This window comes from Gouania willdenowi, chromosome 18 (genome assembly GCF_900634775.1).
Source record: "Gouania willdenowi chromosome 18, fGouWil2.1, whole genome shotgun sequence".
Classification (NCBI taxonomy): domain Eukaryota; kingdom Metazoa; phylum Chordata; class Actinopteri; order Blenniiformes; family Gobiesocidae; genus Gouania; species Gouania willdenowi.
In genome coordinates this window covers 16216918-16234560 of record NC_041061.1, presented here as the reverse complement: position 1 = coordinate 16234560, position 17643 = coordinate 16216918, and the positions used below count along the sequence as shown (strand labels likewise).

General features: G+C 43.3%; 1 protein-coding gene across 1 annotated transcript in view; it reads right to left on the bottom strand.

Moving 5' to 3' along the window:
- Positions 1-17643, bottom strand: part of plcb3 (phospholipase C, beta 3 (phosphatidylinositol-specific)) — a 69752-nt gene that overhangs the window by 26841 nt on the left and 25268 nt on the right. Inside the window, exons 3-7 of the mRNA XM_028474182.1 lie at positions 8069-8137; positions 878-1012; positions 521-600; positions 376-429; positions 158-230 (exon numbers count right to left, since the gene is read on the bottom strand). Coding sequence (XP_028329983.1) covers positions 158-230; positions 376-429; positions 521-600; positions 878-1012; positions 8069-8137 — 411 coding nt within the window. The remainder of the gene's footprint in view (positions 1-157; positions 231-375; positions 430-520; positions 601-877; positions 1013-8068; positions 8138-17643) is intronic.

Below are 17643 nucleotides of genomic sequence, written 5' to 3'. Positions count from 1 at the left end.
TTCTGCAAAGCTAATAAGGAGCAAAACAAACCTTGAAACTCAAAATATGAGAAAATTAATCATTATTACATTCAGCAAAAAACAACTCAAAGCTTTCTAAATCCCCGAACACTTTTGTGCACACTTCATCAGTTCTGTTTTCATATATAATGTGTACCCTGTTGTTGACCAGGCCACACTGTTCCAGAGCCATCTCTATTCTTTTCTTATCAGAAAACATCTTGAGAATGCTGAAAGACAAAAAGATTCAATAGATTATACCTTAAACTCAATCAAGAAGAACAAAGAGACTTAAGTATAAAAAAATAAATCAAGGTGGCAAGTAAAAAAGTGAAAGAGAGAGAGTAGAGGAAAAGAAACAACAGCTTTACACACTTCTTCACTGGAATCTTCCCATCCTGGTTCACCTGTAGCTTTAACTTAGTGTACCTAAAACAAACCACAGAGAATGGTTGACAATTGCAAACCTTGTTAGAAAGAAGTGGAAACTAAAGGGAAAGCAAAAAGAAAAATGTCTCACGCTTTGAGAAGAAAGTTGTTTCGTGATGCATTCTGGGAAAGTATGTTTGTGGCCAAAGCGAACAACTCGTCTGTCCAAATCTGAAAACGCAACCACAAACATGAAGAAAACAATGAATCAATGAATATGTTAAAGTTTCATTTATTTTTCAGGAAATTTACATTGAAATTGGCTTTGATCTCCTGACATGTGTCAACTGCCAAGATCAAAGCACATTTCCTGAAAAAAGTTGTCTGAATAAATTAAACCTCAACATATTATTTAAAAAATGAAGATAAAATTAACTTAATTAATGAATTAATTAGAGTACATCTAATTGATTAGAGTCGATTAGAGGCTGCTGGTTTCCATGGTTACCTTGGCTGTACCCTCCTGCATTGCCAGGAAGTTGAGGAAGGTGACGTTGACCAGGTCGTTGCCATGAACTATCATCAGTAGCTTTCCTCCAACGTTTTCCTTCAAAAAGCCCAGGACCTCCCGCAACTTTGGCTCCTAACGCACAACAATGTGGGTCTTTAGGGCATTTCATCATCATGAGACACATCTATGACTCGGCAAATACTGTACACATGGTAATGAAATCAACCTGATGTAAAACGATGAGCACAGAAACACTCGCTCACGTCTTCGTCTCCTGAGAACATTAGATGTGATACATGTGGGGTAGTGCACTGATCTAATTAACCCAATAACATTGGTTTCCCTTTCAACCATCTCTCAATGAAAATTAGCTCCTATTTCTGTGTAGGAATCAATCCCTCGCCACCAACCCTCTTACATTTCATGATGGAATAATTCTTGGCAGCAAATAGAGCAAAATGCAACAACAACAAAAAAAACACTGGTCTAATTTAGAAGGAACATCAAATTAAACATGACATGCACAATGTTTGCTTAGTACTGTTGAGCACACAACGACTTTTCAGATTTCATTACAGGATTGGATTACTGGTCAGGATTCTTTTTTTTTTTTTTTTTTTTTTTTTTTTTTTTTTTTCACCTTGTTTGCACATGCTGTTGAAGGTTAACACTACAAGAAGTGCAATCTTTTAACAGCAATGCATATTTTATTATTGCAATTAAATAAATGAGTTTATTTCATTGCATAATTGTGACCATCACCAGCCCTCCCTAGGGAAGGGTAAATACTTTATTAAAGGGAGGATGTAAAAGAGAGAGGGCAGTGTTACACCAGGGTGAGGGGGGTGGGGGGGGGGGGAGTTAACAGGGAGGAGGGATACAAGATAGGAAAACGAATGGGTGGGGAATAATCAATAAGTTTCAAGTGATGTGATGTGAAATTGTGGTTGTGTATATTGTGCTTATTGTTGTGTTATCAAGCCAGTCTGGTGACCAGTGTGCGGCTTAGGAATAATGGTGGTGGCTGTGAGCAGAGGAGGAAGTGAGTGGAAGTTACATAAAACAGGTATTTGGGAACAACGTGTCTATGGTTGAGCCCAGTATGAGTGTTATCCCACAGCCCGAGGCCAGTGCGTCCATGACAAATGTGATTCCAAGAGCCGCTACTGCAAAACCCATGAGCCGCCCCCGGGCCCGAAGAAGCAGTCGGGCCAGCAGAAAGAGCGAGAGATCTAGGGGCCCCCGGCGACCACCCCACGGCCAAGCAGCCCCCCGAACGCCCCCAAGGTCCCAAGCCGAGAGGCTGCCATTGCCCCCCCCATACACACCCGAAAAGCCCCCAAGGAGCCAAGGACCAAGCGCACCACGCCACCGACTCCAACCCCCAACCCCCAGGCCCCCCAGCCCCCCACCCCCCCACCACCACCCACACCCCCGCGCCCAGCCCCCCGAGGGGAGGGCCCAGAGAGCCCCCCGCCCGAGACCCCAGCGGAGGAGCCAAAGCCCACGCCCAGCAGACGACCAGAGCCACGCCGAACAGGCAGCCGGCGGGCACCCGCCGGTGAGCCCAGAGCCAGCAAGGACCCGACCCCAGGCCAGGAGGACCCGGAATGGATGCAGCACCAGGAGCAGCCCGCCCAGGGCGAACGACCACACCCCAAGCCGCATAAGGCACCAGGGGGCCGCTGGGAGTCCCCCCGCCAGTCCCCAGGCACCCCAACCCAGCCCCCCCGGGCGCCCCAGATGCTGATGCCGCCCGCGCCACGAGCTTCAGTTCTTTAAAGCCAGGGCCCCCTCCAGAGGCCAAGCCAGACCGCCCCGCCGGGATGTGGCCCCCTAATCCCACCCCGACACTCTGCCTCACGGGGGACTGCCCAAGCAGGGGCCGCACCAGAAGGTATGCAAGGGCGCGGCACGCGCCACCCGCCCCAGAAGACCCCCGCCAGGACCGGCCCGGCCAGCCGGCCAAGCACCCCGGGCCCCAGGAGTACCCCCAGGGACCAGGACCCCCCAAGGGCAAGCCCCCGGGCCAAGCCCCCCGGGACGCGCCCCCCACCCCAGCCCAGGTCCCGGCCACAGCCCAGCAGGACCGCACAGCCCCAGACGGCACAAGGCCAGCAGCCCAGGGCCCGCCGCCCCCCGGACAGCGCAAGCCACGGGGCAGCGCCCCCCGCCGGCCCGCGAGCAACCGGCGACCCCCCACCGCGGGGACGGAGGCACCCCATCGGCACACATCCAGCGCGGGACAGCAGCCCCCAGCCAAAGATGCCCCGGACCCACCCACCAGTCCGCAGATGGCAGGACATACCCACCAGGCGGCCGAAAGCAACCTCAACCATCGGAACAGCTAACGCCGCCCCCCCAGTAAACAGCATCATCCCGAGGCGCCAAACAACCCTGCCCCAACCCCGGTGAGGACACCAGCACCCCCCCAGCACACCCACCCCCCAAACCGGCGAGGCAGGCCGCCCCGGGCCCGCACACCGCGGGGCCCGCCCCCAAGGCCACCAGGAGACAAAGCAAGCACCAAGCCACACCCAAGGGGGAGAGGCACCCCCGCGCCCCACCCGGCCGACACAGCCCGGAAAGACCCCGCAAGGAGAAACCCCGGCAAAGCCCCCCCGAGACCCACCGCCACGCCCGACCGCACCATCTTGATGTGCTTTTACTCTATGCAGTGGCCCAGCCACCAACAGAGGGGCCAGGCCCCCACCGGAGAGGCCCAAATATGTGTACCAACCCACCACCCTGTTATGGTGCCTCTCCATTCCCCAATGGAGAGGCACTTCCCGATCCCCTGTGTGAATGTGTGTGTTTGGTGAATGTATGGGGTGTAATTAAAAGAAGGGGGATGGAGGGGAGCGGTGCTCCCCCTCCAGCCTCTGTGGATTTATGTGTATGTGGTGTAATAGGCCGGAGGGTGTAAATGATGATACACCCTCCGGGGGGTGACATGTTGAGATGCGATTAAAATTGGAGGGATTAGTAGGGCAACTAGAGGTGGGAGGGCCGCCCCCACGCCACTACATAGTAACACAGGTGGCGGGCCCCTCCACCCCCAGCCCCACCATCCAGCCCCCCAAGGGTTGGGTATTGGTGTGTGGTGCATTTAGTGAGTGAGCCAGACCAGCTGGGAGTGGGGTGAAGTGAACATGTAGGAGGCCTGTCCAGTGTGAGCCGGGCCCGTCCGCGTGGCGGGCCACGCGAGAGGGTAGATGGCGCAGACGGGCAAGTGGCACTGCGGGCCCCGGAACAGCACAGCCGGAGACCCCCCCCCCACGGCACCCCCCAGACCGCGCCGGCCCCGCGGAGCACGGCGACACCCCCCACCCCCGGGTACAGCCAGGCACCAACAACATCCCCCGGCGCCCCAGGGGGCGACCCCCGCCGCCCGCCGGCCCGGAGCAACGCCCCCCCGCCCCCCAAGGGGAGCGGCCGAGCAGGGGGGAGGCCCATGCCCGCACCAGGGCCAGCACAGGCCCACCCGGCGCCACGATACAACACTCTCCACCGGGAGGCGGCCCCGGCCCCCCCGACGAGAGAGGACGCCATCCACCGCCAAGCAGGGCCATCCCGCCAGCCACGGACCGGCAAGCCAGAGTACCGAAGCACCCCCAGCCCGGAACCGCCCCCCCACACCAACGGCGCCAATAGAGCCCCCCCCCCCCCCACGGAGGCAATCCCCGACGACCCACACACCGGCACGAGACACCCCCCCGACGCCAGCACACCCCGAACAACAGCGGGCCCAAGGCCACCAGCCCCGCCCCGCCCAAGGCTGCGCAGCGCCGCCACGAGCCGCGGCCGGTCCCCGGGCAGATGGCCGGAGAGCACCTCCCCGGACACGTAGCCCAAGGATCCGCCCCCGGGGCACCCCCGCCCCGGAATCGCGCCCACGGCGCCCGGTGCACCCAGCCAGCAGACCAGCCAATCCCAACGCGGATCCACCGGGCCAGGAACCACGCGCCGCGCCCCCGCACACCCGCCCAATACGACCCCCGGGGAGGCCCCATAGCACCCCTCACCCCACCCCCTAGCCATAACGTCCACACCCCGGCCATCGCGGTCGTACAAAAAGCCCCCGAGGGGGCCCCGCCTGGCTCGCCGCGCAAGCGACATCCCTAGCAAAGGTGCGCCCCAGGGAGCCAAGCCAAGGACCCGCAAGGGCCAACGGAGCAACCCACAGCCACACCCCGCCACCCAGCAACCCAGGAGGCAATCGCCGACCCCGGGCAGCAGCCACCCCCAAAGCTACCCCCACCCCGGATCCCCCCGGACCGGAGCCAAGGACCCCACCACCCCAGGCCCCCCAACGAGACCACCCCCGAGCCAACCCACCCGGCACGGCACCGCCCGTCCCCCAGGCGGGAGCCACAGCCCCCCCACCAGTGCCCCAGGCCAACGGGAGCCCCCCAAACCCAACCCCACAGGATGGCGGGCGCAAGAGCAAAGGAGGAGGAGGGGGGAGGACGAGACAGGGGGACAGGGAGCAAGGGGAAGGAGCGGCAGGGGAGCACGCAGGGCCCCAGCCCCAGAGACCAGCCAGATGCGCATGCAAGGGGCAACGGCGCCAAATCAAACAGCCCCGGGACCCCGTGAACACCCAGAAGGAATGCACACCCGTGCTGAGGCAACAAGGCACCCCGGCAACCCACCCCAGCCCCCCTGACCAAGACCACCCCAGAGGCCCAAGGCGGCCCCGGCCTACAGTTGGGCTAGTGCGTTAGTAAAGAGTGGTGCTGGCAGTCGCTTGCAGGCTAGATCATCAGGTTTTTAAAAATTTAGATTTAATGCAATTAAAAAAGGAGTCCAACGCTCCTCAAAGCACGTTATTTTTTTTTGTTTTCTGAGAGCAGACATCTTTTCCATGGAAATAAATTCTGTGAGGAGATTTTGCCATTGGTTTATGTTTAAGGATTTTTTGTCTTTCCAATTTAGTAATATTGTTTTTTTTGCAATGGCTAGTGCCGCAAGGATTGATTGTGATTGGTTTGCTGGAGGTTGAAGCATTGTCAGGTCTCCAATCAAACAAAGATTTGGAGATAAAGGAATTCTGTAGTCCAAAATGGAGGACAGTTTTTCAGTGATTAGAATCCAAAAGTGTTGAACTGGGGAGCAAAGCCATAAGGCATGTAAATAGGAATCCGCTGTATTCTGGGTGCACTGAGAGCAGATGTCTGTTGCTGAGAAGCCCATTTTATGCATTTTCTGTTGGGTAATGTGGGATCTGTGGAGGACCTTGTATTGAATTAGCTGAAGGTTTGTGTTTTTTGTCATCTTAAAAGTATTACAACAAATTTCTGCCCAGAAATCAGTGCTCGGGGTGATTGAGAGTTCGGCCTCCCACTTCGCGATTGGTAAGTAATTACAGTTAGTGTTCGAAAGCGCTCTGTATATTTTTGAGAGTTTTTTTGATTTTGTTGAGATTTTTTTCATATATATAGCCAGTTCTGGAGGTTGTAACGTAGTTAAGTCTAGTGGAGTGGTTTTCTTTATTGTCTCTGTTACTTGTAAGTACTGTAGAAAGTTACTTTTATTTATATCGAATGCTTGGGTTAGATTATTATATGACCTGATCTTGTCATTTTCAAAAAGGTCTTGGAGATGAGTGATTCCACTCTGGTCAGGATTCTAAATTTCCATCACTGCAGTTAGGTGAGATTAACTTCAGTTTAAAAATAATCATTGAAAATAAACATTTCTTGTACACCTAAATCTTAATTTTGGCAACATTTCTCATTCACAAATGTAGATAATATGGCAAAGTTTTTCATATTTTTTGAATGAGTTTAAAATATTTTCAAAAAAAATGGCGTTTTCTAATGCAAACCTACTGTTTTTTTATTTACAAAATTATTGGAAATTTGTCTTTTGCGTGACCTCTGAATTATCTCAGTTATAGTTTTTGACTTTTTGCTTAGTTCTTGATTGTCAATGTTGTGTATTGTGTTTTAATGATTCTTTGTGTATTTTGTTAATGTTATTTGTTTGGAAAAAAAAAAAGAATAATGCAAAGCTTAGCTCACAATGTGCTAAGCAAAAACATTACGCTAAGTTGGTGGTTTCCAAACTGGTGACATCATGGAACGAGGGTGCAAGGGGGGCGGGGATCATTGAGCATGAAAAATGGTCAAATAAAATAATTCTTTGCACTAAAAGAACTTTATTATTACCGTTTTAAAATATACAATTGCACATTTTATGTTGTTTTTATGGGTTTCAAAGATTAAGAATTTTTTTTTTTTTTTTTTATAAAGGTAATATTTTGTAATCACTACAAAAGAAAAAGCTTGGGGAACCACTGTGCAGCAATCTTGGGCAGTTGCCTTTTTCAAAATTGAACCCCAACAATAATAAATAAAAGCGAACAAAGCCATTATGATCTAATAGTTAGCATTCGCTCTTAAAGTTTTGATTTCCCTTCCTTTTCACTGATTTTAACGTTTACAGGCAGGAAGTATTTAGTTTAAGCTAACAACCGTAATGCTACAGACTGAAATGCTGGACTTGCGAGTAATCTTTTTCTTTTCTGACTTAAACCCTAAAAGCCAGTCTATGCAGATATACCACTCAAGACAAAAAATTTGATTAAATAATAATAAAGAACAGCACTTGTGTGGCTCTAAATATATATATATATAAATCTGCTGTGAAAGAGATGGACCGTTATCCAAAACCTTCATAATAAGTCTCTTGTGAAGCATATTTAAACATTCTTTCAGATTTTTGTGCATGTATATCCGCATTCCATAATTTAAAACATTGGTCACACTTTTTAAGGCGGAAAAAGCATTTTCATAAAGATATTACATAAGAGCCCCTCTGCACACAGCTGGGAAAGCAGCGGAAACAAATGTTTTCTTCGACACATGTTTGAGTTCCTAACCCTCAGCTCTCTCTCTTTGTCTCTGCCACAACGACGGCGCTTTCTGCACAATGACTTCCTCACCCACAGTCACCCGTTATATCACTTCCTGTCCGACAGTCCATCTGTCAGCAGCCTCATTAACACTCCATCACTTTTGCACCATCGCATGAGAAAGGAAACTCGCACACGGTGGACACACATCTCGGTGAAAGTCACACTCGAGTGTTTCAATTCTGGTAAAAAACGCAAAGTGATGACAGCAGGAGGTGGCAGCTTGTTTCTCCCACTGTGTCACACTCGTACAGAGGCACTTCACCAACCTTTGGCTGTTTGGCGTATTTTCCCGTTCTGGTGTCTCTGATGGTGCTGATGTCAACCATCTCAACCTCCTACAAAACAGAGAAAGGGAAACATGGTTGGTGGCACTTTGAACACAAGTCAGCATACGAGAGGCTTGTGTTTGAATGATCTCGACGAGCATCTTATTTGGTAAATTAAAGGGAAACAGGAAGGTGTGGTGCAATGATTGAAGCAGAGACGTAAAGTAGGACTTAAACCTAAACACTTCCAGATTTAGATATGTATAATAGGTTTTTATTGCATAATGAACCAATATCTTTGATAAATTACTCAGTGTTGATCTCATGATCTTAATTTTTAAGATGAAGATCTAAAACAAACCAATCAATCAGACATGACGTTATGTCCATCTGCCTTATTAGGGCTGCAATGCAACTTTTTCACTCCCGATACCATACCAATATTGCAGCCTTGAGTATTGACCGATACTGATATCCATCTGATATCACATACTTTTATTACTTTTTTTTGTAGTGTGGAAAGTCAGAAAAGGCTTGATCACATGATATTACTCATACAGAAAACAATAATTAGCTACAGTAAGTACGAGGAATAAACTGACTCATTTATTATTAACCAATGGGTTGTATAAATTTAAACTTAAACACATGAATATTCTACAATAAAATAAAATAATTAAAAAAATACATTATAAATTCCATTTATAACAAAAGTGCAAAATAACCAGCAGTTTTACTTAAACCTAAGAATATTCTACAATTGAATGAAATAAATTAGAAATGATTTAGAAAACCCTGGAAAATAAAACCAATAAAAACAAGTTACAAAAGTACAAAATAATTCAAGTTCTTTTCAGTTATTCTGAAAAGAAGTGCTGGAGCGGTGTCTGGAATGGAATACTTGTATTGGAATGCTTATATGAGAGATTTGCGATGCAAGCCGATATAATCTGATTGCTTTTTCTTTTCTGATTACGGATTCATTTTGAATATCAATACTGCATCGGGACACTCCTGTGCTTATTGTTAAGGTCCCCCTTTGCTGCTAAAACGTGCTGACTCTACTTGCCTACTAAATGCCTCTGTTATAAAATCTGGCACCAAGACTTTAGCCTTTTATTTCAATTCTTCCATGGACTTTTTCGTTAGTTTGTTGAATTTAAATTCTCAGAATTAAAAAAATCTGTCTCTTTACACACACAAAGTGGCAAAGCACATCATTTTCAACTCATAATCAACAGAGATAAAAAAGACCCACAGCACCCAGAACGTCATGGAGAAGGGATTAGATGAAAGGGGAGCGTGTGGTCATAAACCGAGCCATAAACACATGTATCCTCCTGAGTAAATGTTTGTTTTACACTTACTCAGCTTTCTGACTTCATCCATGTTGGCCTTTTCCAATGGTCATGAGTGGCTTTAAAGTGAAGTTTTGGAGCTTTTCTGTCCATTTAAGTGCTTTTCTGGTTTTGTGGTAGTGAAGAAACCCTTTCTGTTTTACTTTTATGAAAGTTTACGAGGTCAAATCTACCTGACTTTAGTTTTTTAAACTAATGAGATAATCCATAAAAATAGCAATGAGAGGATTGTAAGTTCTGTTATTACATTTCACTCCTTCCTCTTTTTTTTTGAGATAATTTCACAGTTAATGATGATGTCAGCCCAAGGAAAGCAGCCTGCCTCCTACATGTTGATGAGGTTATTGTAGGCCCAAAATTTTTTTACCAATTGGAAAAAACCCAGTCTGTAACGTTGCCCTCTGATTGGCCCAGTGGAGAGATCTCACTTCCTGGGGGAATAGACCACTTCTGGGTCTGTAGGACACGCACTTACAGACTTCCACACTCACGCACATACTTCCTCTCCCACAGGCCATGGTTTCATTCCGCCATCACCATGGTGATTCCTCAGGGACTACAGTAATGAGACTACAAGTTTGGAGACAGCGTGCACATCTCTGACAGTTATCGTTGTCGTGTAAAGCAGAAAACACAGAGACACAATCATCATATGCATGTGTTGACTTGTGAAACACTCTGACCTGTTGCGCAAAACCCAAGTGCGTGTGCCAAAGTGTAGGTGTGCAATGTGTGTGTGTGTGTGTGTGTGTGTGGAAAAGCCCTGCAGAGCTTATCGCGTGTGAATACTCTGTGGGATGTGTGTGCTTTCCCACATGATCATGGATTTGAAAGCATGACATTGTCTGTGTGTAGGGCGATCATGACACAGTGCGATCCCAACACATTCCTGCCATGCTGCAACGCTCATTTCTTTACTCTAAAATCCATAAAAGCTTGTTACAGATTCAAATAAAAGCTCTTGTTTCTTAAATCTCTATATGTAACGTTTTTCTGGCTACTATCTCTAACAAGAGATCCAAATATTGTTCTTCTATTCAGAGGTGGAAAGAGTACTCATATATTCTACTCAAGTAGAAGTACTGTTACTTGATTGAGATTGTACTCAAGTACAAGTAAAATGTAGTTCAATTAAATAGTGCTCAAAGAAAAAGTTACTTTCACCCCCCATGTTCATTTTTGGTAATAGGTCTTTCCACTGTTACCTTGCATACAGTAAACATGTCATGTATAAAGTTAAAAAGGAAGAGACCAAATCTTGCACAAATGGAACTTCATTTATTTTCCATAAAGGCATCTGTATAAAATAAAAGGTTTGTCAAAATGTATAAATCTTTTTAAAAATAAAACCACTGAATTCAATTCAAAATTTAAAAAAAATTATTATAACTCTAAAACTGAGAAAATAACTAGCATTTAATGCAGTTTTGGCGTAATGCATTACTTTTAATCAGATTGGTCGGCTATGTCGTTAATTTTTTGTAGTTTCACAATGTTGGGTGTAGAAATGTAACAAATTACTTTACTTCTTTTAAATTGTACAAGTAAAATGACTGATTCAGAAATATACTCAAAAACGTACAAATACCCATAAAAGCAACTCAATTACAGTAACGTGAGTACTTGTAATCCGTTACTTTCACCTCTGCTTCTATTCAACGGATGACTTCAAATCTGCTTTACTGCCCACCGAGCAAACAGTCGTTGACGTCATGGTCCAACGTTGAAAACTATTGTAATGTATATATCATTTCAACGTCTGCTTGCTCAGTGGGTGTTTAAATAAAACTGATTTCAAAAGCTTACATTTGATTTAAGATTCTTATCCTCTCCCACGCTGCTAAGGGTTCTCCATCGATTCCTAGAATGCGCTGCAGACTGAGCATCACACTCCCTTAGAAACCCATTTTCTTACTGTCATGCCCTTTGATGGACGAAGCCTATTGGTGTGACTACGACGAAGACACCTTCACGCTTGTCTTCAGCACAGAGCCAGAAGCGGCAGTGATGCATGCTCAGGGTTATTTATAACACTTGTCAAAATAAAATTCATTCCAATTTTTATAACGTCATTCTTTCTTTGCCGGCCTATACCAAATTACATACGCAAATGCTGTGGAAAGCAGCTGTTATACATCGATAATTATGTGTTTGTATTTGCTTGATGGAGTTTTTTAATTCCATCGGTCACTAAACCGGTGTTTAACACATCATATATAACAGTGTAGAGCTGAAAATAGGACCAGGATCATTGTTGGCTGGTTTTCTTTTGTTTTTACACCATGCTCGTGACCTTTACCTGTACTTCCTCATTCATTTAACTTCCATGTTGCTTAACCCAGTACTTTGAGCACAGTTATTACTGAACATACTGGTTCAGGTTTCTGATATGTTGCCACATGTTGAGTAATCCCATACAGTATTTCTGCCCAAGTAATTTTTGCAAAGATCACATCTTTAACTGAAGGTTAAGGTAAATATCTAGTCTATGCAACAAAAAGGGAATCTTGGGTTGTTTAGAATGTTAAATTCTTAAGCTGGTTAATCAAGGTTTGAATAAGATTTAAATGAGCTTTAAGGGGGATTTATTCAATAAATTCACAATAAATGTGGAGCTCTGAAACAATACTGTATAAACAACATAATCAAAACTTTGTATAATGACACCTGGGTCATTCCAACAAATTTTCAGGACATTCCACACACACACTTCGGTCTAAAAAAATTCAGAATTTTTTACCAATCGCTCTTTAATACTTCAATAGGCACACTACATTTCTAGCCTGATCGGATGAATACTTTATGAGAAATGGACAATTTAGTGAAGGGGTATGTGTCGATTTTCATGCATCCTTATTTCTTGAACAGTCTATGTTCATAGCTCAAAGCTGATAAAATTACAGAGATGAGGCATATGCAAAATGTTCCAGCCCAAAAGGCTGGCATGTCCACCAGATAGGATGTATAGCAGATATGTTTGTATATTCTGAGAGAGTAGGTGGAGCTGTATTAATATACCAAATATCAGTTTCCTCAATGATGTAAATTCTGAAATATTGCAAGCTGAAAATGGAAGAAAAATAAGGAAGAGCTAAAAAAATCGACACATACACACTCACTAAATTGGCCATATCTCAAAAAGTATTCATCCAATCACACTAAAAATGCACTGTGTGCCTATTGAATAATCACGGAATAATTGGTAAAAAAAATTCAGAATTTTTTTGAGATCCTAGTGCATGGGCCATTAATCCCTGTCAATCTTGGGGTGGGTGGGCAGTCATCAGTTAATTATTGGATACGTTAGACAGCTTTATGCCGTCACAGGAAACAGGATCAACTGATGATTTTTCACACCAAAAAAATTAAGCAAAGTTAATTAGCCACCCCAGACTTGGGAACATAGACTTTTTTCCGAGCAAAAATATGTTATATGACTTTGATCTAACAATGCATTAATTAAGAGGACATGATAGTGAACAAGAGCCTTATGTTAATATGTCAATAGGTGTACTGTTTTTTTTAATGACCATGTCTTTGTTTTAATAATGACTTTCCTCTCCCTCTCTTTCTTTCCTCCTGTTCTGCCACCCTCCGCAATTCATTTTCCCTGGATGAGAGAAATGTTAAAGGGCGTCTAAACAATCAAGAGAGCGTCACTCCTTTTCCTGTGACGGCCCTGGTTGTGCTTTTGAAATATCATCGCGGCTAAAAATGCCTTGAATGACCTATCTTGGCTCCTATCAAATGGCACATGATGACGGCAAAAAGGAAACCTAACCTCCTCCAATCTCTGCCTACGACGCCTGTACAGACTACATGCACAAAGACACAGACGGTGCTGGGAAAGAAAGCATCACCACCCTGTTCTACTGTTGCCTCACCGCAACCTTTTCAGCCAACTTGTAAGCAGCCTTTGACAAAGAACAAGGGAAATAAAAACATTTCAACATTTTGGAAAATGCTTTAAAGGGAAATTAACTCCAATTCCTGATGTGTATAAAATCTAGGGGTGTCCCAATCCAACATTTTCCACTTCTAATACTGATATTGCAGCCTTGGATATTGGCGGATATTGATAGCGATCCAATCCAATATCAGCACGTATTTGACATACTTTTATTAGTGATTTGTAGTGTGGAATGTTAGAAAACTGAATTTACTCAGAGAACATTAGTCAACAAAAGTAGGTACGTGAAAAACGGACCCATTTATTATTAACCAATGGTTTACAAAGAAACATAAAAATATTCTACAATCAAATAAATTCTAAAAGTTAAAAGAACCTGAAAAATAACCATAGATCCAATAATAACAGTTATATTTTAAAAATGCAAAATAATCACTAGTTTAACTTAAACATACGAATATTCTATAGTTGAATAGAATAAATAATAATTTATTTTGAAAAATAACCCTAAAACTAATCAAACAATAAATTATACTTTTAAAGTGCAAAATAAAAATTTCAGTTATTTTTTTCTGTTAGCTGCTGGATAGATGAAGTTCTGGAGTGGAATCTGGAATTAATGCTTATACCGGAGATTTTAAATGAAGATATTATCCAATCAGATTTTTATTTTAGTTTTGGCTGATAATGGACTGATTTCTGAGATCAATAGTAGATGGGGACAACCCTGAGAGTGAGTCAATGCACACTGCACTGCTGAGAAAACTGAGACGGAATTGGTGCCACATCTGGAATAGAATTAGTGCCACACCTGGAATAGAATTAGTCATCACTTTTTTCCTAAAAAGAAACAAATTTGCACTTGGAGAAACCTGCAACTCCCAAACACTGATAGAAAAACATTTAAGGGGTATAAATTGTCAACATGTATAATTCCAAGTTTCCAAGTTACTTGTTTTCATCATCAGAGGTACAGCCTCATTTAATGGAAGTGCAGTTAACACGCACACACCAACAAAACAAGTCCATAGTGAAGAAACCCTGTGCTGGGATACCATGCAACATTGTTTTACAATATTGTGTTCCTTTGTGTGTGTTTATGCCTGCTATGCCATGTGCTCCAGCAGATATAGTCAACAAAAAATAAAAGCATGCCCTAATGAAATGAAAAAGCGTGAGGAAGCTGTCACATTATCGTCTGACACAGTCAGTTTCCCCCTGATGAAGCGTTGGTGCTCCGGATGGACCTAAAGTCAGTTATGTAAACCTTCAAAGTTAATACCTTGTGGATATTTGACTTGAGCCAGAGAGATAATCTCTATTAGATCGCTACTTGTTCCTGCCAAAAATCATCGCGCCAACAAGTCCGATGGCTCATTTAAACACACACACACGGGTAAGCAAACTGGGAATGTAAGTGGTTGCTACTATTTTAAAGTGAAGGCCCATCTAATGTTGCCAGATTGGTTGTTTCCCTGTCTTCTTTTTTTTTTTTAATTATTCTCAGTAAAGAAACTAAAAAGTAGCTGCAAATAACTTTTTGCACATATCAAAATTTCCATAGTGCATGTGTTCAATTGTAACAACCCAACCAGGGACATTTTGAGGAAAACCGATTGGCAAATGTTGGTGACTGTTCTGATAGTACATCAGTGGAATAGGAGTGTGACAAAATCTCGATACGGCGATAAATCGCGATATTTTTCCACAATCGATTATCGATATGCTCCCGCTAAGTATCAATTTTTTTTTTTTTTTTTTTTTTCCAAAACCTTTTTTGCTTTTTCACTAAAATGTGCAGGTACGTCTTCACAGAAATTTTGTCACCGTTTGTTGAAGGAACCAATATATTGTTTACTGGAATATTGCACTATACTGGTGTCACTGGTAAGAAAAACCCTATTTTTGGTTTATTGGAGATACTTATTCGTTTACTTTGGTATGTTGACACTTATTTACAGAAATGTTGCACTAAAACAGTGTAGGACACTTTTTCAATTTATTGTCTTTCAGAGATGTAAAATAAAAATTGTATTTTTTCACTTAATCTTCTTTTTCTTATGTCATAAATTATCGTAGATTGATTTCTGACCAATATATCGATAATCGCAGTATCGTCATATCGTGAGATAATCATTATCGTGAGCCTTGTATCGCTTATCGTATCGTGAGGTACCCAGAGGTTCCCACCCTACGGTGGAATATAATATAATGTCACAAATGATAAATCTACACTGCACTGTATAAAGTGAGGGGTTAAATCAAGCACGGCATCATTTTAACAACATGATATTTGATAACTGATACAAGAAGGATTCAGATTAAACTTTAGGATGAAGTATTCAGCACAACATTTTCTAGCCAAAAAAAACTAACCGTCTACAGCAGATATATGGGCAATTGGTGGCCCGGAGCCTTTAACCTAATATTGTGTGGGCCCCAAAAACAAAAAGACTCAAAAAGCACAGAAAAACATAAAATACAAAATATGACTCACAAAACACATAAAATATCAAAATTATAAAACTGAGCAAATAGTCAACAAATAACGCTGACGCAGAAAAATACACAAAGCGGCAACAAAAATACAAAGAAAGACAACAAAATGACAAAAATAGACAGAGGCAACAACATACACCAAATGACAAAAAAAATACACAAAACAACAAAAAATACACAAAATGACACAATATACATAAAATGACTGAAAACATAAAATGACAACAAAAATACAAAAACAAAAAACAAAATTACTCCAAAAAAACACACAAATACACAAAACACACAAAGTGACAGAAAAATACACAAAACGACTGAAAAACACAAAATGGCAACAGTAATATACTAAAAAATTACTAAAAAAATACAGAATGACAAAAATAAACCGCAAAATGACAACAAAAAAATGCACAAAACGACAACAAAAATACAAAAAAGGACAACAAAAATAAAATGGACAACAAAAATATACAATTGGACAGAAAAGTACACAGGTACCAAAAAATACACCAAGGGCATATATTACGAAGCTTAAATTAGTGATTATAAACAGAGAATAAACAGACACTCTGACCAGTTTCACTTTCACCGTATCCGTGGCTCTGATGCTGCGTTCATACAGCTCAGTCTAAATCATAAGATGGAATATATTAATATTTTATATTATCTTACAGGACTGATGCTCTTTGCATCACCTGGCCCCGACCAGGTTAGTCGTTCAGCCTAAGTTATCATGGTGATTTAGTCCCGTAAGACGTTAGCCAGCTTCGTAGGACAGCACACACCGATTAAATCCCGAAAGGTACCGCGATAAAATGAAACCTAACTTCCTAGTATCGGCCCAAAATGACTGAAAAATACACAAAATGACTCCATAAAACACAAAATAACAAATACCCAAAACACACAGTGACAGAAAAATACACAAAACGCCTCCTAAAAACACATAAAAGGACAACAATACACTAAACTATATTTTGTGGTCCCAACTGTAATAAAAGTGGCCCCCATCTCTGATCTACAGCAAGGAATAAAATGATTAATTAAGCAAACATGGGTAAGCGCGTGTGTGTGTGTGTGTGTGTGAGAGAGCCAGGGGAGAGATCACTTCTCCTCCGACCATACGTTAGCATTCCTCACTTTCATACCCATTCGAAAATGTAGAAAATAGCCAAATACAGCGCACAGAAAAACAGAAGTAAACAACATCCATGTGTGTTTGTATGAGTATTGAAGGGGGAGTGTTCATGGGCGTGTCAGACAAGCTTGGTGTTTCTTAAAGAGACAGAGGTGAAATCAAAGCGTCATGAACTGTGTGCGACAAAATTCTATTAAGTTTTTTTTTTCATATTTGCTGCATTTTCCCCAAAAATGTGGGTTGCATAGTTATTTGAGAATGCTATAGAATGGTACTATGTGTCTGAAAAAAACATGATACCCCCCCTTTAAGAGCTGACTAACCAACATAACCATTAAGTAGGTTTACGGTCAAAACATTCTATATCAAGGTTTAAGCCAAAATTAAGCCAAGAGAAGGGTTTCAAAAATGAGGATTTAATGTACAACAAGCAAAAAGGGGGCAATAACATTTCCTAGAACCCCTTGGTCCCCGGATAGGCAACTTCCTGCCCACTTTCCCACGCACGAAGAGAGAATGTGAGAGATTACTGTTGTTGCAAGAAATTGGTATGCACATGAGAATAGGAGACATGTGAGAAAACAGATCTAATGATAAGATGACAAAAGGGGAAAAAGAACAGGCAAAATTGCTGAGGTATAGAAGAAAAAAAAATGTAAATAGTCAAGGA